The following is a 25760-nucleotide window of genomic DNA, read 5'->3' as shown; positions in this document are numbered from 1 at the left end:
ACAGACATAGACTGTCGGGGCAAATAAATCAGTACATGGATGCCCCTCACCATATGTTCTTGAAATATCATTCTCCTTGAATCAGATGCCAATTACAAAGATAAATACGTATCAACCATTCTTTGAGGAAAACTCAGTTATTCCTTGGGGTACTCTTGAGGCTAAATTATATCAAATTTTTATGAGGAAATGCCTCACAGACATTTCTGCCATCTGGCAAATGTGGGAGTCACTCAGATAAAGAATCCCAAAGAAATGCCAATTGTCCACTGACGAGCCCTGCTTTGCAGGTTTGCTTTGAAGGCTTAGCAGCTGGGAGGGGCCCTCTTTCCGGGCCAGGGTCTAGCCATTGGGGTTGAGTGGAGGAAAAAGTTTGGAAAACTCAACTGCCTAGGCATAAGATTTGTAAAATTCAATCCGTTTTGTGGTTAACAACAGGTCAATTAGTAACCATGAAAGCCACGGACTCAAGACTATGAGGACTTGGTATTTCCGGGGGACAGAGTCTGGTAAGTTTGAGAGACCTGAGCTGTAGTTTTTAATTACCATCTGTATTTCTCTGCCAGCATGGGTGTTTTTCCTTGATTATTCCAAAGCCATTTTGCAGGAAACGAAACTAACAGGCTTTGGTGTCCGAGACCATGATTTGATGCCTGGCTCTACAACTCACATGCGTCTGCACAAATTTGGAGTCCTGCTGAGCTTCATCTGTAAAAAGGGGTGACGAGGGGCTACTTTCCTAGGAGTTTTGGGAAGTCCAAGTAAGATAATGCATAGCATTATCAGGTGCCTGGAACACAGTACAGTTAGTTCCCCTTAAAAAAATTACCCCGCCGGGCGCAGTGGCTCTTGCCTGTAATCCCAGCACTTTGGGAGGCTGAGGGGGGGTGGATCACCTCAGGTCGGAAGTTCGAGACAAACCTGACCAACACGGAGAAACCCTGTCTCTACCAAAAATACAAAATTATCTGCGTGTGGTGGTGTGCCCCTGTAATCCCAGCTACTCAGGAGGCTGAGGCAGGAGAATCGCTTGAACCCAGGAGGTGGAGGTTGCAGTGAGCCAAGATCATGCCATTGCACTCTAGCCTGGGCAACAAGAGTGAAACTCTGTCTCAAAACAAAAACAAAAACAAACAACAACAACAAAAAACAACTCTTTTCTGTGAATGAAAGCAACATCCCTGTTGAAGTTTACCAATACAATCTTCAAAGCACAAAGAGCCAGTATGCTTGCTGGGGAACAGGAGAATAGGGCAGAACTGAAAACTTGAAGCAGGCAATCTTTCAGGGAAGAGGAGCTGGAGATACTTTTAAAAAGGAAACAGGAGAATGGTTTGAAGACACGCTGAATGCTCTTCAATAACTCCTACATTTTAATCTCCTGGTATCTGCTCAACAATCTATCCCTATTTCTGTGTAGTGGAACACAGAGGTTAGGATCCCAGGCTCCTGAGCCAGAATCCCTGCATGAATCTCAGTTCTGCTGCTTTCTAGTTGTGTGGCCTTGGACAAGTTATTTGACTGCTCTGTGCCTCAGTTTCCCCAACTGTAAAACTGGAACAACAATATTGCCTATATTATAGAGTTTTGTGAGGATTGAGTGAGCTAATATAAATAATCATTAGTAAGTGGCTGGTATATAATAAGAAGTAAACGAAAGTTAGCTATCACTTGTCTTATTAGTGCCAATGACTTAATGACTTAATTTAAGACCTGATCATTTTCATCTGCACTATTTCATCTTTGCCTCTACTTGCTTCCCTCACTAGTGAATCCATGCCAAGGGCTGCTTTTCTAAAACAGACTTTTTTTCCTAACACCACCTGGGTAACCATTCAATGATATAAACAGGAAACTGAAGAATGGTGGGCAAACAAGCAAAAAATCTGATAAAATCATTCAAACGGATTACTAGGTCTTTTTATTTACCTGGAAAGATCTCTGGGACATATTACAGAGTGAAAAAGAAAAGAGCAGGCTACAAGGCAGCATGTCTAATAATTTATTTATATGAAATAATCAAATGCATTGGTATACGTGTAGGTATGCATAGTGGGATAACTGGAAGAACGAGGTTTCTGCAGGGGATAAAATCTGGAGTGATTTTTATTAGCATCTTTATGATTTTATGTACTGCTTTAATGGTCCATAAGGTTTATATTATCTTTGTAATCAGAAAGAGAATAACACATCTATTCTCATTGAAAAACAAAGAGCAAAAATAAATAAATAAATAAATAAATAAATAAATAAGTCAAGACCTTCAAGAGATAGAAAAATAAGAAGACTGAAATGAAACAGAAAAAAAATGTTAGCAAGGTTTGAATCTTCATGGTGTGATTCTGGGCTATGTTCCCCAAGTTTTCCACAGTGTACAAAGTTTCTTTAATGTGTATGAATTGGAGAAAAAGAAATCTATTTGCCATGTATGACTTGAATATGATCAAAATTAAACTTATGTTTATATCATAATCACAACTCAATGTTACCCCATCAAGAAATGTAACAAACTTTGCCACTTTGAGAAACTCCATCTGCATAAAAACTACTTGCTATTCCTCTCGTATCTCTCAATAAAAGCCTTTACTAGACGAAACAGAGAAAAGCAGATATTTTTGGGTAAGAAACAGGCACATAAAGACCTTGTCACAACAAACCACTGCTTAGTGTGGAAGAATGATAATCCGCTGAGGTTTTCCCCCCGTGTACATAGGCATGCATTGGACTGGGGTGATGTGAGATTTAGGGCAGGTCTATGCTCCAACCCTAAAACGTGGCATTTCCGCCCTTTCCATCAGGTAACACTACGTTTAAAAATATCTCTAAGTAGCTTCAAATATTTTAACTCTTTCATATTAAACATGATGGATATTGGCAATAGCCATGCAATTTCAACTTGTGTGTGATGAGATAGTCCCACAGCGGCAGAAATGGAGTATGTCACTGATAGTCAATTCTTTAATTAATCTAGAATTCACCTCTAACCAATTCTTTCTCTCTGCTACATACTGGTGACATATATAAGGTAAATTGGAATCACAATGATCTAAGTAACATTTGGCCTCTGAGAGAAGGCTGGAAATTAATTTTAATTACAATTGATTTCTGCAAATAATGGATCTGCTCCTCCTGTGGCTGCATTTGGGCCAAGGACTGCTGTTGTGCTTGTTTCAAGGAGGATCTGCAGGAGGGCCGGTGTGCCTGCAACTCAGGAAGTGCTTGGCGTCTTACCCAGTGGAGATGCCACCTCCACTGCAGTCTCCCTGCTTGTTGCCCCCTGGGTTCCCAGCTCTGCCATACAGGTTCTGAGCAGGAAGTTTGAGTTGGATGACGGTGGCTCCGTATGAACTCTCCTCTTCCTGTTGGTTTCAAGTGGGTCTTGTTTTGTTTTCTGACTCTTTTTCTGACTCTGACTAATCCCTGTGTCAGAGCTCTTACTTTATTCTTCAGAATCCTGGCAGGGATTTATTTATTTCACCCTATGCCTTCCTAAACATATTGTGTCCATCTGGTTCTCTCTTGCTCATGCCCACCTGAAGTTAATGCCAAAAGCTCGCCTGCCAGTCCATTCTTAACTAACTAAACTCTGGTTCCCTCCCTTCAAAGACACTGTTGGAGTCACTCAATTAGCAGAGAGAAGCACACTGCTATAAAACAAAATGTTCGAAAAGTGAAGCCTCCAGTGTGAGCAGCCAAGACTGGCTGACTGGTTAGAAGAATCTGGGGTAGGTCCGAAGTTCCAGTCACTGACTCGTCACATCTCGCTGTTAGGAAATGGAGTAGGAGGGCGTGGTCCCACCTCAGAAGGGACCTGGTGTCCTCAGCCCTACATCAGAGTCTCTGCTGTACTAGATCTACTAGATCGACCAGCGGGACCCAGCAGCACCCCTTCTCTCCAGGAGACAGTGCTCCCTGTGCCAGCTGAGCAGTTCTGTCTCAGGACGGCTGTTATTAAAGCTCCTTTAGCTGGGTCCTGGGCTCTCGACACCCTCTGTGCTCCCTCCACAGATCACCTCCTCCTGCTAATGGCTTCTACCACCACCCATATGACCCATGAAATGGATCAATGAGTTATAATCCAGCCCAGACCCCTCTCTTTCAAATTTCACAGCAGTCTACAGAACTGTCTGCTTGGCATCTCATTTGCATGTTTCAAAAGCATCTTAATATGTCCCCAAATCAAACTCATAAGCTGCTGTTGATCTCATGCCAACCTGAGCTCCTTTCCACAGCTCGTTCCCTTCCAGTATTATCCAGGATGGATAATACTGGAAGGGAATGGCCCATCCATCCTTCCATGTGTCTACCTGTTCAGCTGCCCATCATCCATCTAACCATTCATCCTCCAGCAAGTCGGAAATGCAGGAGTCACCTCGGGCTCTTCGGTCTTCCTCACTCTGTGTCCCATCCGTCTTTCGGTTGGGTCCATTACTTCTTTTGCATTCATCTACTTATTTTCTTTCTAGCCAACATCATCATCGTGTCACACTCGGGCTACTGGAAATTCTTAACAGCTGTCCCTTTCAAACCTATTTTCTCTGCAATCAGATCTAAATTTTCCAATGAAATTTTATTAACACCCTCCCAACCCCTTTAATGAAGTTTCCCTTGTTCTTATAATAAAGACAAAAGTCCTCAACCTGCCCCAGAAGGCTCTGTAGGTCTGGCTTCCACCTCCTTCCTTCTCAAGCCCAACTCCTACCCCTACCCTTCCAGCTCCAGCCACCCAGCCTTCCTTTAGTTCTTCAGACCCAAGGGGCTCCCCGGCATGACAGGGTCTGTTCACATGACCCCCCTCCCAATTCTGCAGCATCCTCCCTGCTCCATCCCCTCTGTTCAGTTGTTTACCATGTCCCAACCTCAGGGAGGCCTTCCTACAACTCTTCACTCGGTCCCCACCTTGTGAGTTTCCATAGTACCATGTTAACGCCTTCTGTGCCCTTAACTTGAATTTTATTTTGTAATCATTTACATCACCCCTTCTCCCCCACGAAATCTCACAGGGCCATCAGCTTCATGAGGGCAGGGGCTCTGTCACCTCTTGCTCCTGTGGTCACCCCAGAGTCCCTGCATCTCACACATCTGCCCCTACCCCACTCCCGCTGCTCTGGCAGCACAGCCTTCCCTGCTGTCCCAGCCACCTGGGCAGCCACACTCCTCCGCCTTCTCACCTGTTTCAAGTCCTGGTTGGCATCTCATCCCCTCATGGAGGCTTTCCTTGACCACAATCTAAAAACATCGCCCCCCTGACCAGTCTCCATTCCCTGCTTCATTTTCCTTGCCGCGTGCTCACCTCTTAACACAGGTGTTACACCCTGCACTCAGCAATTGTCTTCCCCACAAGAAGGTGCAGCACGACACCAGCACAGCATCCTGTCTGCTTTGTTCCCTGCTCTGTCACTGACACCTAGAAGAGTGCCTGGTGTATAACAGGCACTCAGCAAATATCTGTTGAAAGAAAGACTGTGGTTTGGCACAGTGCCTGGCACATGGCAGATCAATACATATTTGTTGAACAAAGAACAGAAGAGAGGAGAAAGGGAGCCTGGGAAGCTGCTGCAGATTCTGGTTCATTATCTCCAATTGCCAGTCCCTCAAAAGAGGAGCTGGCTGCAAGGGGGCTGCCTCGTTCGCAGGGAGATTTGGTGTGTGCCTTAAGCTTAGAGTTAATTATAATTAGGAGCTGTTGAGAGTATTAGGAGGTTATGATTGTGTGTGGAGGGGCGGTAATGGTGGATAGGGTGTTGGTTTATATTTGGAAGGGGCTAGCTCAGCAAATTTATAGTGTAAATAAGGGAAAAGTTAACTTACTTAAGAGCAAAAGCCAATAAACAGTTTTAAGGACCATTAAAACTATTTTACATGCAAACACTGCTGCAAAACAATGAATGTGATCATTATACAACTTCTGTGTTCTTTGAAAAGCACTAACAAGAATCTCTAATTTATGTTGACTGAATCCCCAATTCCTCATCCTAGTTAGTGGTGTTATCCCAAGTCTGAGGCTCTAGGAAGCAGATTTCCCAGGAAGTGGAACTGACTTTTCTAGTTACATAATTTTTAGGCGGGGAATAGTAACACTATTCACTATGCCCATAAAGAAACAGCCGTTATGTACATGTGAGTCATCATGCATGTGTGGGTCATTATGTGTGTGTGGGTATAGGAAGCAAACTAGAGGAAGGGGTAACACGGATGCCCAGGGAAGGGCTTCAGGACGCCACGGAACGTGAAAGGAAGATTAGGAGGCTGGACAGAGAAGCCTCTTTTTGACACTGTCCCTAGAAAGATACAAAAATAACACAACCCAGTAAAGAAACACTAAAAGAGCACCAGAAGGGATGGGACGGAGGGCAATAAGGGCTAGAAAATGTAGCCCCAGAGGTCACGGGTAAATGACAGTCCACCACAATGCCCGGAAACAGAAGCCAGAGTCCCGCCTGGGCAGAACTGGGCCACTGTACGCAGAAGTGCTCACCAGTAAGGAGCAGGATGGTCCCTGAATTACCCACCAGCTCATCATTGGAATCTGAGACTTCAACATGCTGATTTTTTTTCCCCCTTTTAAATGAAGTAATGAATCTGCTAAACTCAAGAAGAGTAACACAGAAATAATGAAGACGTGAGATTTTTTTTCAGGAACAAGGATCACTATTGTTTTAATGTGGCATTTCTATTCATTTACACAACACGTGATCTTTTCAGGAAATTCTGACATTGAGAAGGCTCACGACTCACCCAAGGTCATTGAGCCAGTAGGTGGTAGGACGAGGACTGCAAACTGTTCCTCCCATCTCCAAACCTATGTCCTTCTCTTTTGTCTGAAAGGTCTTTCCTGATGAGTCTGCCACTCATCCACTCACCTTCTCCTGCAAGTCCCCAGTGGTGTCCCCACAATACATTCTCCATTTATTTATGGACCTGAGATCTTTTATTTCATGCATGTCTTATCCATATCTGGTCACAGACTGCAAATTCATGGTGGTAGGAGGTAGATTTAAACTCATCCTCTCTCTGACAACATTGTGCCAGACACACAAATCACATTTGAGACCTATATTTGGGGTGCTGAAACAACTGATCCTAAGTTCAGGGTCCTGAGAGTTGAAAACAATCTTGCTGGTAGAAATGTGCCCTGAGGGGTAGGAAAAAGTTCCCCTTGCAGAATCTGTTCTTCACTAAACCAGGAGTCAGCAAACTATTGTTTGTGGGCCAAATCTAGCCCATTGCCTGGCTTTGAAAAAAAGTTTCCCTGGAACATAGTCAGACCCATCTGTTTCTGTATTGTCTGTGGCTGCTTTTTCATGAAAACAGCAGAGCCAAGAAGCTGAACTGAGACTGAGATTGGCCTGTAAAGGCTAAAACATTTACTACTGGACCCTTTATAGAAAAAAAGTTTGCCAACCCCCTGCACTAGACTGTAAGTACTAGGAGGGCAATATCTATTTGTGTTTTATTATCTTCTTTTTTCTTTTTTTTTTGAGACCTCCGGAGTCTCGCTCTGTCGCCAGGCTGGAGCGCGGTGGCATGATCTGCTCACTGCAACCTCCGCCTCCCAGGTTCAAGCAATTTTCTTGCCTCAGCCTCCCGAGTAGCTGGGACTACAGGGACTTGCCACCACACCCAGCTAATTTTTGTCTTTTTAGTAGAGGCAAGGTTTCACCATGCTGGCCAGGTTGGTCTCAAGCTCCTGACCTCATGTAATCCACCCGCCTCCGCCTTCATTATCGTTTTATCGGTCTTCATTATCTTTTTATAGCAGTGCCTACCACAGAGTCTGGCAAAAAGAAAGTGATTAATAAATATTTATTGAATAAAGAAATAGATTATTGGACCCTTTTAAGTACATACTCTCAGTGATGAGCAATGGGTAGAGGAATAGAATTCAGCGTTCCTGTGACAAACAGCTATATACCAAATACCTACAAGGGTCAAGGGGAGACAAAGTGGGCAGGATCTCTGGAGGTATAAAGAGAAAATCTGCTCGGAATATGGTGGAGAGCCTGCAGATGTTTTATAGAAAGCAAACAATCAATATGGGGCCATGCCCATGTTTGCCTGCCTCCACCTCCTGAGTAGCTGGAACTGCAGGCATACACCATCATGCCCAACTACTTTTTTTACTTCTTTTTTTTTTTTTTTTTTTTTTGAGACGGAGTCTCGCTCTGTCACCCAGGCTGGAGTGCAGTGGCGTGATCTCGGCACACTGCACCTCCGTCTCCCGGGGTCACACCATTCTCCTGACTCAGCCTCCCGAGTAGCTGGCGCCCGCCACCATGCCCGGCTAATTTTTAAAATATTTTTAGTAGAGATGGGCTTTCACCATGTTAGCCAGGATGGTCTTGATCTCCTGACCTCATGATCTGCCTGCCTCGGCCTCCCAGAGTGCTGGGATTACAGGCGTGAGCCACTATGCTCAGTCACTTTTTTTGCTTTTTTTGTAGAGACAGAATCTCGCTTTGTTGCCAAGGCTGGTCTCCAACTCCTGGCCTCAAGCAATCCTCCCAACTCAGTCTCCCAAAGTGCTAGGATTACAGGTATGAGTCATCGCTCCTGGTGAAAACCAGGCCAGTGGGACCAATGATCCCAGCACCCATCAGGCAGTGGTTATCAAAGCTGTTGCTAGGCTGGAATCCTGCCTCCATTCCTTATGAACTGTGAAACCCTGTAACACTCTTTATCCCTCAGTTTCCTCACCTGGAAAACAGATACAAAAATATTACCTATTTCGTGGTGTTGTTACAGGAAATGAGCAAATTTCTATGTGCAAAGTACTTAGTGTGTCTGGCATATGTAAGTGCTCAGCAAATACTAGTTTTTCTCACTCATGATTAAAAAATATATCTCAGTGTCTCCACGAGGAGGTAATAAACTAGATATCGGGAAGAAGCAGACTCAATGTTGCATTGGAGAAAAGCCATCTGGATCTCTCAGCATACCCAAGACTACATCCCTTGACACTGCATTCTGTATGCTCAGCACCAGGCCACGTCGGTGATGCTACGCGATGAAGTCATAGACTCAGAAATGTCCCTCCCACTTGGTACGGGAAGGGGATTCCCCACTTCACTTTCAAGAATCTCTGTGAGTTTGCTGTGGAGCTGAAGGGACTCCTGGAAAGGATCTCATAAGCCATCGGGAGAAATCTGAATTCTAACAGCGCAAAGCTTCAGTGGGCTCCCAGAGAAAATGAAGGAACTTAGAAGGGTCTAGATAGACCAAGAAACCATGTTTTCTTTCTCTGAGCCTCTGGAACACTGTGTACTGGGCTGCAACACAGCCCTGTGCCATGCACTGGACTACCCCATAGCGATCTGACTGTCCGGTTGGGGCTGTCCTGGGGACAGGGGCACCATCTCATTTCCATGGCCTTTGTGTCCTCAGTATCCAGTATCAGGAATGTGTCCCACAAGTGTTGATGGAATCCAGTGAGAAGGAATCAACCCTAGACCTCAGGACAGCATCTCCTACCTACAAAGGACTGTGACATGACCACTCCAGTGCTACTAAATACAGCACGCTCTAAAAGCAACTACAAACACACGAAGCTAGCATTTGTACCCAGCAACCCTGGCGATCATTTCTTGATGGCCAGAGGGAAAGCAGCACGTGCTCAGTTGGGACGTTTTGTGCCATATATAAGCTCCACACCTCCCTCCCCCCATTTCTTTTTCTAAAACACACTGAAATCTGTGCTGTCCAACGTAGTAGCCACTAGCCTCATGAACTGTTTAAATTAACAATAGTAAAAATTAAATAAAATTTAAAATTCATGTTGTCAAACTCTTGAACAGCAAAAACGAGAAATAAAATAAAATTCAGTTTCTCAGTCATACGGCCATATTCCAAGTACGCAGCGTGTAGCTACTCCTATGTGGCTCATGGCTACCGTCTGGGATAGCACAGACATGAAACATTTCTGCAGTCACAGGAAATCCTGTGGCAGCACTGCTAGAGAATCTGTACTGTCACACTAAGAAATGTGAACTCAGGCAAAGACACTTTAACAGTACTTTCACAATCAATAAAGCTAACAGATCGCTCCCCTGGAAAAACCAAACCTTCCAAGTTTGTTCTTTCGTAAGGAATGAGACACGATGCGCGAGATGTTCTCTTGGCCTCATCAGCATTGTTGTGTTGTTTTTTAAAATTTATGTATCTTTATAAATAGTATTAATTATGGTAGGTGACCACAGTGGGCCCGTCAGTGCCTTGATGCAGTCACAGAGAGCAGTTTGATGCAGGGGATGGATAGTGCGGCCCGTGGGAGAAGGGGTTTCATCAATCTAGCACGCGTCTCAGCATTGCTACGGAACATTAATGAGGTTGGGCTCGACTTAAAAACCACCCAAGGCATTATGGGTTGGGAACATTCAGTTTCACAGGCACTGGGTATTTCTAAGCTATAATCCTAGCTCTTTTGCTAATGAGTGTTGTGATACGGGGAGTATCATTTAACTTCTGAGTTTCAGTTTCCTGTCCTGAAAATGGGGCTATTACTGACCTACCTAACCCACTGTCCACAGGATTAATGAGTTAACGTTAGCAGAGAACTCTGAGTTCCTTGCATTAAGGCATGCTGTGCATCATGATTTCCATTCATTCTCACATAGCAGCTGGGAAACATTAGGACTATTATGTTTACTCCATCCAATACGCATTTTCCTTCTCAGCATTTTAATGTTACCTATGTTACCCAAACCTTAAATCTAAAAGTGAAACAGGGCCCATAACAACAGTGCAATGATGAAGTGGGGGTAGACAGTTATTCCCTTCTTTAGTTCGGGCGTAACACCAGCTCTTCTAGAAGGATGAAGGCGGTAATTGCACTGTAAATTTCCTCTGTATGAGCCTGGTGGTCAATCTCACCAGATGCGAAAAGGAAGTTCTACAACAGCACAATGACACTGTTGACACTTACATGCAATGATATTCCCGTATCTGTTCTTCATTCTGTTCTCATCTTTCTTAGCCGAGTCCCATGGTGCAGACTGCCCTTCAAAGAAGCTCTAGAAGGAAAGAGAGACTGAGAATTACAACTTGGCACAGTAAACCGAGGGATCTTAACGATGGAGGATGTTCTTAAAAAATGTAGAACAGGGGTCAAGAAGGAAAGAATGCCCACAGGAACGAGATAAGGGATTATTACACTATATTACATTTTAAATATTTCATTTAGCTTTTTGTAAATGTTGTTTTCCTTTAGTTAGTATCTTACAAACACAGGGATGGAGGCTGAAGGGTGAACCCACAATTTCTCTAACCCCGTAAAAATGGTCACATGTTCATCCCCATCCCACCTGAATATTTAATACAGAAAAATTAACGTTTCTCTCAATTTCCTAATTATATTGTCATTTTTCAAATTCTTGTAAGAGATACAGTGATGTCTTTTTCTCCCTAATTGCTAATTGAAGAAAGGTTACTTTTTGTTAAAACATGAGAGTAGGTAAGCTGAGACGGCATGACTTCCAGGCTAAAATCCTGTAATAAACTCTGCCAGAGTTTTCTCTTTATTTTTAATGGAGTTTGGATGTTCATTTATTTAGGGATTTGGCATTATGATGCCTGGAGTCTTTAATCTTCAGGTTATTTTTTTTTTTGTTCAAGCTGTAATGAAAATGTCCTCTACTCTCAGTGGACAAGTAGAAAACAAAAAATGTGTGACTTTATTTCCACTTCAGTTCACACTACATTTTACCTTTATGTGGTCAACTATGTGAGGAGGTTATGGGAGAACCTCCCACAGAAGTGAACAGGATTCATTAAAGCTATTTCTTGTTTTTGCCACAGTATTCATATACTTCCTGGCACCCACTGGGAAGGAAGAGAGGGGGAAAGAAGAAGAGACGAAGGGCGAGCAGATGAATGAGCGCCATTTGGGAATGCTTTGGGGCCAGAGAACAGGGCATTAGGGACTCGTGTCCTCAGTGTGCTCCAGGGTGGCTTTCAAGTTCTCTCCCAAACAGAAGCTCTTCCTTCCTCCCCAGTCTCCATCTCACCTGTGGTGTTCAGCCATCTTGGCCATTTCCACCATTTACAATATTTTGAGATTAGTCTGTCGCTAGGTAGAATGTATGTATTCCCTTTCATGGGTCCGACTCTCCCTCATGAGGTAAACTGTTGCTTAGCACTGCTGCAGTAGGACACACTGCTTGCAGACGCCATGGGGTATCTGTGCCCCACTCTGCCCACCTGTGTGCTGCACAGTATTCTGACCACTAAGTGGACAGTGCTTGGCATCCTCTGTTGTTTCTGTGTCTGTCTCTGCCACCAGGCTGTGGACTCCCTGAGAGCGGGGGTTGTGTGTTCATCATTTACGTTTGGAATCCAGTAATTAGTTACTGAATGAATGAATAACTGTGGTGTTTGGTTGTAGTATGTTTTGGCTTTGATCTCAAAATGAAGCTTTATTTCTGCAGCTTAAGTGTGCAAGGGGCTCTAAGGCTTGGAAAACCTACCTATCCACAGTCTGCAGATTTCATTCCGCCGTTGAATGGAATGGACCTGACATAGTTTGCCAAGTCCATGCCTTTTCTGTGGCTTGGTGGGTATGGATACTGCTGTTACCATACAACCGAGCTCACATCAGAGACTGGCTGGAGAAGACCCCAGTCCCAGGTCTGTCCTGCCCTCAGGCTTCAGATCTTGTCCTCAGTACATCCACCCAACAAAACAGCTGAGCAACACCATTTTATCACACAACACAGAAGAGTGAAAAAAAGAACACTACACACCTAAGAGTTAAGAGGTTTAATCTACTCATCTTAACTTAAGGTCCCTTAGTTGTGATCATAGGCAACACTTTATCATCATAACAGTTTTTACCTCATATTTATCATTTCAAAAACACGGTAGGATCAGACGTGCGATATACGAACAGCTGTGTTAACAGACTCGCACTATGTGTCGCTAGTTGAAGAGTGACATGGTTTGGCTGTGTCCCCACCCAAATCTCATCTTCAGTTGTAGTTCCCATAATCACCATGTGTTGTGGGAGGGAGCCGGTGGGAGATAATTGAATCACAGTGGTGGTTTCCTCCACGCCGTTTTCCTGATAGTGAGTGAGTTCTCATGAGATTTGATGGTTTTATAAGGGGCTTTCCCACCCTTCACTCGGCACTCTTCCTTGCTGCCACCATGTGAAGAAAGATGTGTTTGCTTCCCCTTCTGCCGTGACTGTAAGTTTCCCGCGGCTTCCCCAGCCCCATGGAACTGTGCGTCAATTAAACCTCTTTCCTTTATAAATTACCTGGTTTTGGGTATTTCTTTCTTCTTTTTTAAATTTGAGACAGAGTCTCACTCTGTCACCCAGGCTAGAGTGCAGTGGCACGATCTCAGCTCACTGCAACCTCTGCCTCCTGGGTTCAAACGATTCTCATGTCTTACCCTCCCGAGTGGCTGGAATTACAGGCACATACCACCACGTCTGGCTGCTTTTTGTATTTTTAGTACAGACAGGGTTTCACCACGTTGGCCAGGCTGGTCTCAAACTCCTGACCTCAAGTGATTCACCCACCTTGGGATTCACCTGCTGGGATTACAGGAGTGAGCCATTGTGCCTAGCCTCGGGTATTTCTTCCTGGCAGCATGACAATGGACTAATACAAAAAGTAAAACACTGTATGATACAGGGCAAATACAAATAGAAACATTTTCAGGTTATTAATAAATTAACTCAATAGAAATACTATCATTAAAAATGGCTAGTTGATTCCATCTAGAACAAGACCTTTATATAATCAGGGGACATATTCAAACATGTAACTTCTATTCTGCCGTACAACATGCATTTAAAAATAGCTTCAGGGATTTTAAAGTCAGATACTCTTTTTCTGAATACTGTCTTTGTTATTCTATGAATGACAATAATTTTATATTTGAGTAATAACTATTATTTGACTTCCAACGATTTAATTCCACTTTGAGTTTGTCATGATTAATTACCGATTTCACTTCCCTCTGCCTTTTCCACCCACCTAAAAAGTTCTCAGATTTTGTTTTTTGTAGGAAGATGGAAGAAGAAAACTGACTTTGAGACTTTGAAGTCTTCCAGTAAATCCACAGCCTCAACTCATACAGAAAATGCCCCTAGATTCCCTGAGCCTTCACGTGGGGACCCGAGCCACATAAGAGTCCCTGCCCTCTCTGGACACACAGAGGCTCCCTTGTGGGGAATGACGCTCACATCACAGCTGTGTTTCTTTAGCATTTGTGGTTATTACAGGACTGCCAATAGTCCTTGTATTTAAAAATAGTTATTTTAGTTGTATTATTTTCATTTAATTGGTGACCAAGAAACAGACACAAATCAACAAATGAAACAATAACCAATTGTACTGCATTTGAGCACTACAATTCCCAGAATGTTTTCCTACAGATGGGGCCCAAGTTTTATCCATCTCTGAACACTTATTTTGAGAGTATCAACAAGTATGTGCAGGTGAATGAGTCCATCATCTCACCTGATCCTCACTGGAGGCGAGGACATGAGCTGTCCTTTACAGCTGAGGGACATGAGATGAAGACAGACACCTCAACAGCTTCTAACACAACCTAGATCAGAAGTCAGTGTCTCTGACTCTTTATCCACTGCGTTTTCTCTACCACCCTTACCCCAATGACCTTGAGAAGAAAACACTATTAAGTCAACTTAAGTACACATCGCCAACAACTGTTTTCCATGCCGAGATTATCTCTGCTTGTCTCTGAAAGGACGTTTACAACAAAAGAATATTTAAAATGTTTTAACTATTACTTTTATAAAACAGGAATTTTTTTTTCTCATACATATGTGTTCATTGCATGGAAGCCATTGTCGGAAAAGTTCAACTTCTTGCAATGAGCCTCCCAACTTCTTATCCAGGAATTATATGAATCACTATAAATGGCAAAATGTATTTTTTAAAAAACAAAATTAGAGATGATCTGAGGAAAAGGACAGATAACTAGTGCCTCCACAGATAAATGTCACTGTCTCCTGACTCCATGCAGATATGGTGACGGTGTGTTGCATTTTCTGTAAGTGTTACTTCCAATTATATGGCCAATTTCCCCATGGATACATTTGGATTATTGAGACCACGTGTCCTTATCCCTGGCTTGGAAAATAAGTAATATACCTACGGGAGCCCAAGGAGAAAAGGGAAAGTCTTTCTAGATTGGTTGCCTTGGCTTTTATTTCCTTTTGTTATGAGATTAAAAATGGTTTTTCCTAAGATGGATCCCGTTTTGAATATTATGGTTTTTCTAGCATATACTTTCCAGATATCTGAGAAAATATGTACTTTAGACTTCTTCTTATGCCTAAAGTGAGACAAAAGCCAATTGTTTAAATTTTTAGTTAAAAAATAAAACTTTATCTGTAGCTCTGGAGCCACTGAGTGTTCAGAGAAGCCATGATATGGTACATGGATCTCTCAGACTGTGCCCCTGGTTGCTTTCCGGGTTAACAATTCTCAGAGCAAGTATGGTAACTGGGACAGGAACACTGCCGTCAGTGCCTTAGAATACTGATTCATGTCTGGTTTGCAGCCAGGACTGCCACAGATGTGCAGCTGCAGAGGTGGCAGCTATACTGCCTTCATTCTTCCTTCCCTAGAGAGACTGAGGATTCTCTACTGACTCTGTGAGTCCACCCCCTTTTTTTTTTTTTTTTTTTTTGCAGACCATGAGATTGGCATAATCACTAATAAACACAACAGTAAAATGTGCCTGAGGAAAATCAAATAACATTGGGTTATGTGTAACTTTACTATGCAATTATTCTATTATGTTCCTTTTCACATGCTTTTTCACTTTTAAATATCTTTTAATAAATTAAGCGAAGTCAATGCACATTTTATAAGATGTTCGCCTGTGCATTTTTCTTTGGGCAAGAAAGAAAGGTTCTTTAGCTATCATTTTTATCTTCAAGAGGTCAAAAGTTAAACATGTTCTTTTAAGTTTACATAAATTGAATATTGAATGCTTTAAGAAGAGTTCTACTCTGAATCAATATTCTTCGGAAGTAATCACCACATAATTTATTTTCTAGAAAAGAAGGATTCCTCTCACACTTGTTGAAAGTAAAGACAATCAGGTTGTGAATCCTCCCAGTGCTGATAGAAAGAAAAGAACTTTGTTCTTTGGAGTAAGGATTTTCGAAGCATATGCCAACGACTGGCTTCTGGTCTCTGGGGGGAAATTTTGCTTATCTTCTTGCATCTCTCTATGCCTGAGACAAATCCTTACGTTCAAGTTTAAGCACAACCTCCAACTCCTCCTCTATCTCTCACCTCGGAGTCTTCCCTTGACAGAATTATGTTCAGGCTTGCTAAAATCAAATTTGACCAAAGCTCAGGCATAATTTTGAACAAGAGGCCCAATGAGAGACAGCAGGAGGGATGGCTGAGGGAACCAAGGCTAAAAGCATCATTGAGCCGCTGAGGACGTCCCATCTGCAGAGCAGCAACTTAAGGACAAGTGTGGGAGGCAGGCAGTGATGGCCCCTGCCCCCAGCACAAGTTTTCTAGGGGGAATTTTGAATATAATACGCACATTTAGGCAATATTTAGTGTTTAGGGCAGATTCTAAATATGCGGGTATAATTTAACACACCCACTATGAACTTTCTATTATGAAAAAACACTACATGTGTTTTTGGGATTTAAGTTAATGGTCTCACTGCACCTTCTGTGAGAATTTTCATAAATATACTTATGCTTTTATTCTACTTAAAATGTAATTAAAGTGTTTCCTCTGACTACCTTAGCTCATATATACCGCAAAGAGGCAGCAGACCTGGGAACCACTCTGAAAGAGTAATCGGTCTCCAAAACAATAAAAATGAAACCAGGCAAGCTCCAGTGAATACCAATGACTTCCTCCACTTGAAGATGCTGCACTCTCCATGGGCACAGAGCAGAAGGAAATTGAACATCCTGCATACTGTCATTTTTTTCTGAATAGGAAACATGTTTTTGTAATTCAATAACCTCCTTCCCCACCCCTCATACCACCATCATTTTCCACGGGATATAATTATACATCTCAGTTGCCCACCTCAAGAGAACATTACTCCAAAATGATGCAGTCTGTTAAAAATGCCACAGCTCCTAGATATTAAAAAAGGAGAAAAAAAATCCTATTCAACAGAAAAGCTGCCAGAAAGAAAGGGATGCAGGTCAAGGCTGTACATAATGTACAGTATGTTTTCAGGCAGTGCAGGATCAGGTTTTTTAGATGCTTCTGAAACAGAATGTTTCCTCCCTTTCTCATATGAATAAAATTGTGCATGTAAAAATGACTAAAATCGTCACCCTGAAAGAAGGAAGATGAACTCACTGGGGCATGCAAACTGTGAACTTTCTTTGTTTTCTGCTCAGACTTCTCTTCTGGTGCTTCGAAGCGTCACATTTTATTAGATCCCATATAAACTATTTATTGCTACAGCACTAAAGCAACTGAAGCCACCTAACAGCCTGATGGACCACAAAGCTGGGTGCCCCAGAAGTTCAGGCACAGTGGTGGCAATGGTTACTGGTCTCTGCCATTCTCCAGCGTCCTGAACAAAGGCAGGCAAAAGGAGCACATGACGCTTCACGGGTGAGAGAGGTGAGGACTGGGTGAAAACAAGAATCTAGACACACGAACTAGGTTTCTAAACAAACTGAAATCTAAATGTGAACATTCATTGATCTTTTAAAGAAGCTGCTAATCTCTGGCCACTTTTTATTGCAACTTAATCCAATTTGAAATTGTGCAGAATTTTTCTATTTTGCAGGATTCAGAATGGCCATCCATGATCTTGGCAATAGTTATCGTATAATTATCTTCCTTTACCTAACATCTTTTTCTCTTTTGATAATGGGATTGAGGGTTGCCGCCTAAATAAATAAATATATATATATATATATACACACACACACAATGTTTTCACGCCTATAAACAGTCCCCATGATGTCTGACTGAGTTTTAGAATATGTTTCTTATTCTGTTGAATATTACTCTGAATGAGGGATTTTACGAGTGCCTTTTCACAGCAGTGTCATATATTTCCTGTTGATCCATACATGTTTATAAGGTTTGTGAAGCCCTATCGGGGGTGAGCATTTTTATCCTGTTGTATAGATAAGGAAATTTAGTATGAAAGACTTTGAGTGACTCTCCTGAAATCACACAGCTGGTAAACAGAAGAGCTGGGACTCGAGCCAAGGCCATTCCTTTCTGAACTTAGTGCGCCTCCATTTGGCCACAAAGCTGGCCCAGAACTTGTGGCTTTGTGCCTGCTGCATTGCACTGTGCATGTGGCATTCTCAAGTCACCCCAGCCATGGGTCTTAAGACACCAAGGATTTCTGGTTACCACGTTTTATGGAATGAGCCAGTTCGGTGGCACAGTCCTATCGCCATCTGCACAGCAAAGCTTCCTGGTGATGTAAGTATGCACACCCTGGAGGGACCCTCAATCAAGTTGCCTTTCTTTCTCTTCAAATTTGCTCAGTTTCCAAAGTCCCCTTTCTTCCCGCTTTCAGCAGCACGGTGGTAGTCAGCTCCCGCTAATGAAGTGACACAGCCCTCAAGGACACTGGAGCAGAAATAAGTTGAGAACCACTGATCAAGTGGTAAGAGCAAAAATCACATCCTTCAAGTGAGTGACAAGGGGAGATAGTCATGCAAACAGTAACTACAGTGTTCACGGCTGCTGAACATTCCTTGGACAAGGCCGATGTTCCGTGGGATTGTAGAGACTGACACAGAGTAAGGCGGCTCCAAAAAGGAGATGATTTTGATATAATTGGGGTGAGCGTCAGTAGGGCATTAATTGTAAGAAGCAGAGGGTGGGTTGTTAGGGAATATTCAACCCTTTCTTGGCCTGCACTCCTCTTTCCTTTTGTTCCCTAGAAAACGGTTTAATAACAGAGACCTGGCCGGGCGCGGTGGCTCAAGCCTGTAATCCCAGCACTTTGGGAGGCCGAGACGGGCGGATCACAAGGTCAGGAGATCGAGACCACCCTGGCTAATACGGTGAAACCCCGTCTCTACTAAAGAATACAAAAAACTAGCCGGGCGACGAGGCGGGCGCCTGTAGTCCCAGCTACTCGGGAGGCTGAGGCAGGAGAATGGCGTAAACCCGGGAGGCGGAGCTTGCAGTGAGCTGAGATCTGGCCACTGCATTCCAGCCTGGGCGACAGAGCCAGACTCAGTCTCAAAAAAAAAAAAAAAACAGAGACCTACATCCTCAGCCATGCCTGGGGCTCCCCTTATCTGGAACGTCTTCTCGAGGCTGGTGCCTCTGTCGTCTTGCCCATGATGAAGCTCTCAGCTGCATTTCAGGGAGTCCTTGTTTCCTTGGCACCCCCCTTCAGGGGCTCTCAAGGGCTCATCACAAGAATATTTCATCAGTTTAGAAGTCAAAGGCCCCATTTCCAGACTCCTTCTTCCTGTAAGAATCTCTGCTGCTTCTTATGGAATGAGGATGGTGTCCTGGAGAAGCTGGACAAAGGGTTTCTACGTATTTAGATTTATTTTTTTTTTTATTTTTTTTTTATTTTTATTTTAAAGAATGCTTTCAAAGAATCCATTTTAATAAACAATCACTGTATTCATCAAAATTCTTATCCTTTTACTGTATTTTGGAAACCTATTTTTTTTTTCTTTATTTTTTATTATACTTTAAGTTCTAGGGTACATGTGCATAACGTTTATATCATGTATAACTCCCCAATGCAATCCCTCCTCCCCCCCCTCCCCTGATAGGCCCCAGTGTGTGATGTTCCCCTTCCGAGTCCAAGTGATCTCATTGTTCAGTTCCCACCTATGAGTGAGAACATGCGGTGTTTGGTTTTCTCTTCTTGTGATAGTTTGCTAAGAATGATGGTTTCCAGCTGCATCCATGTCCCTACAAAGGACGCAAACTCATCCTTTTTGATGGCTGCATAGTATTCCATGGTGTATATGTGCCACATTTTCTTAATCCAGTCTGTCACAGATGGACATTTGGGTTGATTCCAAGTCTTTGCTATTGTGAATAGTGCCGCAATAAACATACGTGTGCATGTGTCTTTGTAGTAGAGTAATTTATAATCCTTTGGGTATATACCCAGTAGTGGGATGGCTGGGTCATATGGTACATCTAGTTCTAGATCCTTGAGGAATCGCCATACTGTTTTCCATAATGGTTGAACTAGTTTACAATCCCACCAACAGTGTAAAAGTGTTCCTATTTCTCCACATCCTCTCCAACATCTATGTTTCCTGACTTCTTAATGATTGCCATTCTAACTGGTGTGAGATGGTATCTCATTGTGGTTTTGATTTGCATTTCTCTGATGGCGAGTGATGATGAGCATTTTTTCATGTGTCTGTTGGCTGTATGGATGTCTTCTTTTGAGAAATGTCTGTTCATATCCTTCCCCACTTTTTGATGGGGTTGTTTGTTTTTTTCTTGTATATTTGTTTGAGTTCTTTGTAGATTCTGGATATTAGCCCTTTGTCAGATGAGTAGGTTGCAAAAATTTTCTCCCATTCTGTAGGTTGCCTGTTCACTCTGATGGTAGTTTCTTTTGCTGTGCAAAAGCTCTTTAGTTTAATTAGATCCCATTTGTCAATTTTGGCTTTTGCTGCCGTTGCTTTTGGTGTTTTAGACATGAAGTCCTTGCCCATGCCTATGTCCTGAATGGTACTACCTAGTTTTCTTCTAGGGTTTTTATGGTATTAGGTCTAACATTTAAGTCTCTAATCCATCTTGAATTAATTTTCGTATAAGGGGTAAGGAAAGGATCCAGTTTCAGCTTTCTACTTATGGCTAGCCAATTTTCCCAGCACCATTTATTAAATAGGGAATCCTTTCCCCATTTCTTGTTTTTCTCAGGTTTGTCAAAGATCAGATGGCTGTAGATGTGTGGTATTATTTCTGAGGACTCTGTTCTGTTCCATTGGTCTATATCTCTGTTGTGGTACCAGTACCATGCTGTTTTGGTTACTGTAGCCTTGTAGTATAGTTTGAAGTCAGGTAGCGTGACGCCTCCAGCTTTGTCCTTTTGACTTAGGATTGTCTTGGCAATGCGGGCTCTTTTTTGGTTCCATATGAACTTTAAAGCAGTTTTTTCCAATTCTGTGAAGAAAGTCATTGGTAGCTTGATGGGGATGGCATTGAATCTATAAATCACCTTGGGCAGTATGGCCATTTTCACGATATTGATTCTTCCTATCCATGAGCATGGTATGTTCTTCCATTTGTTTGTGTCCTCTTTGATTTCACTGAGCAGTGGTTTGTAGTTCTCCTTGAAGAGGTCCTTTACATCCCTTGTAAGCTGGATTCCTAGGTATTTTATTCTCTTTGAAGCAATTGTGAATGGAAGTTCATTCCTGATTTGGCTCTCTGCGTCTGTTACTGGTGTATAAGAATGCTTGTGATTTTTGCACATTAATTTTGTATCCTGAGACTTTGCTGAAGTTGCTTATCAGCTTAAGGAGATTTTGGGCTGAGACGATGGGTTTTTCTAAATATACAATCATGTCATCTGCAAACAGGGACAATTTGACTTCTTCTTTTCCTAACTGGATACCCTTGATTTCTTTCTCTTGCCTGATTGCCCTAGCCAGAACTTCCAACACTATGTTGAATAGGAGTGGTGAGAGAGGGCATCCCTGTCTTGTGCCAGTTTTCAAAGGGAATTTTTCCAGTTTTTGCCCATTCAGTATGATATTAGCTGTGGGTTTGTCATAAATAGCTCTTATTATTTTGAGGTACGTTCCATCAATACCGAATTTATTGAGCGTTTTTAGCATAAAGGGCTGTTGAATTTTGTCAAAAGCCTTTTCTGCATCTATTGAGATAATCATGTGGTTCTTGTCTTTGGTTCTGTTTATATGCTGGATTACGTTTATTGATTTGCGAATGTTGAACCAGCCTTGCATCCCAGGGATGAAGCCCACTTGATCATGGTGGATAAGCTTTTTGATGTGCTGCTGAATCCGGTTTGCCAGTTTTATTGAGGATTTTTGCATCGATGTTCATCAGGGATATTGGTCTAAAATTCTCTTTTTTGTTGTGTCTCTGCCAGGCTTGGTATCAGGATGATGTTGGCCTCATAAAATGAGTTAGGGAGGATTCCCTCTTTTTCTATTGATTGGAATAGTTCAGAAGGAATGGTACCAGCTCCTCCTTGTACCTCTGGTAGAATTCAGCTGTGAATCCATCTGGTCCTGGACTTTTTTTGGGGTAGGCTATTAATTGTTGCCTCAATTTCAGAGCCTGCTATTGGTCTATTCAGGGATTCAACTCTTCCTGGTTTAGTCTTGGGAGAGTGTAAGTGTCCAGGAAATTATCCATTTCTTCTAGATTTTCTAGTTGATTTGCGTAGAGGCATTTATAGTATTCTCTGATGGTTGTTTGTATTTCTGTGGGGTCGGGGTGATATCCCCTTTATCATTTTTTATTGCGTCTATTGATTCCTCTCTCTTTTCTTCTTTATTAGTCTTGCTAGCGGTCTGTCAATTTTGTTGATCTTTTCAAAAAACCAACTCCTGGATTCATTGATTTTTTGGAGGGTTTTTTGTGTCTCTATCTCCTTCAGTTCTGCTCTGATCTTAGTTATTTCTTGCCTTCTGCTAGCTTTTGAATGTGTTTGCTCTTGCCTCTCTAGTTCTTTTAATTGTGATGTTAGAGTGTCAATTTTAGATCTTTCCTGCTTTCTCTTGTGGGCATTTAGTGCTATAAATTTCCCTCTACACTGCTTTAAATGTGTCCCAGAGATTCTGGTATGTTGTATCTTTGTTCTCATTGGTTTCAAAGAACATCTTTATTTCTGCTTTCATTTCGTTATGTACCCAGTAGTCATTCAGGAGCAGGTTGTTCAGTTTCCATGTAGTTGAGCGGTTTTGATTGAGTTTCTTAGTCCTGAGTTCTAGTTTGATTGCACTGTGGTCTGAGAGACAGTTTGTTATAATTTCTGTTCTTGTACATTTGCTGAGGAGTGCTTTACTTCCAATTATGTGGTCAATTTTGGAATAAGTGCGATGTGGTGCTGAGAAGAATGTATATTCTGTTGATTTGGGGTGGAGAGTTCTATAGATGTCTATTAGGCCGCTTGGTGCAGAGATGAGTTCAATTCCTGGATATCCTTGTTAACTTTCTGTCTCGTTGATCTGTCTAATGTTGACAGTGGAGTGTTGAAGTCTCCCATTATTATTGTATGGGAGTCTAAGTCTCTTTGTAGGTCTCTAAGGACTTGCTTTATGAATCTGGGTGCTCCTGTATTGGGTGCATATATATTTAGGAGAGTTAGCTCTTCCTGTTGAATTGATCCTTTACCATTATGTAATGGCCTTCTTTGTCTCTTTTGATCTTTGATGGTTTAAAGTCTGTTTTATCAGAGACTAGGATTGCAACCCCTGCTTTTTTTGTTCTCCATTTGCTTGGTAGATCTTCTCCATCCCTTTATTTTGAGCCTATGTATGTCTCTGCATGTGAGATGGGTCTCCTGAATACAGCAGACTGATGGGTCTTGACTCTTTATCCAGTTTGCCAGTCTGTGTCTTTTAATTGGAGCATTTAGTCCATTTACATTTAAGGTTAATATTGTTATGTGTGAACTTGATCCTGTCATTATGATATTAACTGGTTATTTTGCTCATTAGTTGATGCAGTTTCTTCCTAGCCTCGATGGTCTTTACATTTTGGCATGTTTTTGCAATGGCTGGTACCGGTTGTTCCTTTCCATGTTTAGGGCTTCCTTCAGGGTCTCTTGTAAGGCAGGCCTGGTGGTGACAAAATCTCTAAGCATTTGCTTATCTGTAAAGGATTTTATTTCTCCTTCACTGATGAAACTTAGTTTGGCTGGATATGAAATTCTGGGTTGAAAATTCTTTTCTTTAAGAACGTTGAATATTGGCCCCCACTCTTCTGGCTTGTAGAGTTTCTGCCGAGAGATCTGCTGTTAGTCTGATGGGCTTCCCTTTGTGGGTAACCCGACCTTTCTCTCTGGCTGCCCTTAAGATTTTTTCCTTCATTTCAACTTTGGTGAATCTGGCAATTATGTGTCTTGGAGTTGCTCTTCTGGAGGAGTATCTTTGTGGCGTTCTCTGTATTTCCTGAATTTGAATGTTGGCCTGCCCTACTAGGTTGGGGAAGTTCTCCTGGATGATATCCTGAAGAGTGTTTTCCAACTTGGTTCCATTTTCCCCCTCACTTTCAGGCACCCCAATCAGACGTAGATTTGGTCTTTTTACATAATCCCATACTTCTTGCAGGCTTTGTTCATTTCTTTTTCTTCTTTTTTCTTTTGGTTTCTCTTCTCGCTTCATTTCATTCATTTGATCCTCAATCGCTGATACTCTTTCTTCCAGTTGATCGAGTCGGTTACTGAAGCTTGTGCATTTGTCACGTATTTCTCGTGTCATGGTTTTCATCTCTGTCATTTCGTTATGATCTTCTCTGCATTAATTAGTCTAGCTGTCAATTCTTCCACTTTTTTTTCAAGATTTTTAGTTTCTTTGCGCTGGGTACGTAATTCCTCCTTTAGCTCTGAGAAGTTTGATGGACTGAAGCCTTCTTCTCTCATCTCGTCAAAGTCATTCTCTGACCAGCTTTGATCCGTTGCTGGCGATGGGCTGCGCTCCTTTGCAGGGGGAGATGCGCTCTTATTTTTTGAATTTCCAGCTTTTCTGCCCTGCTTTTTCCCCATCTTTGTGGTTTTCTCTGTCTCTGGTCTTTGATGATGGTGACGTACTGATGGGGTTTTGGTATAGGTGTCCTTCCTGTTTGATAGTTTTCCGTCTGACAGTCAGAAGGACTGTCTGTTGGTCTGTTGGAGATTGCTTGAGGTCCACTCCAGACCCTGTTTGCCTGGGTATCAGCAGCAGAGGTTGCCAGATAGAATATTGCTGAACAGCGAGTGTACCTGTCTGATTCTTCCTTTGGAAGTTTCCTCTCAGGGATGACTCCACCCTGTGAGGTGTGGGGTGTCAGACTGCCCCTAGTGGGGGATGTCTCCCAGCTAGGCTACTCAGGGGTCAGGGACCCACCTGAGCAGGCAGTCTGTCCGTTCTCGGATCTCAACCTCCGCGTTGGGAGATCCAGCTCTCCCCAAAGCTGTCAGACAGAGTCGTTCGCCTCTGCACCGCCCCCGCTGCTTTCCCTATGGACCTCAGCTGTGGGCTGTCCCCAGAGGTGGAGTCTACAGAGACAGGCAGGTTTCCTTGAGCTGCTGTGAGCTCCACCCAGTTCGAGCTTCCAGCGGCTTTGTTTACCTACTTAAGCCTCAGCAATGGCGGGCGCCCCTCCCCCAGCCTCGCTGCTGCCTTGCGGATAGATCGCCGCAGACGGCTGTGTTAGCAGTGAGGGAGGCTCCGTGGGCGTGGGACCCTCCCGGCCAGGTGTGGGATATATTCTCCTGGTGTGCCTGTTTCCTTAAAGCGCAGTATTGGGGTGGGAGTTACGCGATTTTCCAGGTGTTATGTGTCTCAGTTCCCCTGGCTAGGAAAAGGGATTCCTTCCCCCTTGCGCTTCCAGGTGAGGCGATGCCTCGCCCTGCTTCAGCTCACGCTGGTCAGGCTGCAGCAGCTGACCAGCACCGATTGTCCGGCACTCCCTAGAGAGATGCCCCAGTACCTCAGTTGAAAATGCAGAAATCACCGGTCTGTGTCGCTCGCGCTGGGAGTTGGAGACTGGAGCTGTTCCTATTCGGCCATCTTGCTCCGCCCCAGTATTTAGATTTATTACATAAAACTTGGTCAAAGCTGACTTTTTCGAGTTGCCTATCTCTTGATTCCCAT

The 25760-nt window shown here is 43.0% G+C and overlaps 1 protein-coding gene across 12 annotated transcripts in view; it reads right to left on the bottom strand.

Moving 5' to 3' along the window:
- PTPRM (protein tyrosine phosphatase receptor type M) overlaps positions 1-25760 on the bottom strand; it is an 864300-nt gene that overhangs the window by 107544 nt on the left and 730996 nt on the right. For all 12 annotated transcript variants that reach the window (XM_033178310.1, XM_033178302.1, XM_033178303.1 and 9 more), the window contains one exon: positions 10922-11009. In XM_033178310.1, the coding sequence (XP_033034201.1) occupies positions 10922-11009 (88 nt within the window). The remainder of the gene's footprint in view (positions 1-10921; positions 11010-25760) is intronic.

The sequence above is a fragment of the Trachypithecus francoisi genome, unplaced genomic scaffold (assembly GCF_009764315.1).
Source record: "Trachypithecus francoisi isolate TF-2019V2 unplaced genomic scaffold, Tfra_2.0 Lachesis_group19, whole genome shotgun sequence".
Taxonomy (NCBI): domain Eukaryota; kingdom Metazoa; phylum Chordata; class Mammalia; order Primates; family Cercopithecidae; genus Trachypithecus; species Trachypithecus francoisi.
Note: the sequence above shows the minus strand (reverse complement) of the source record. Positions and strands in the feature narration are given on the sequence as shown.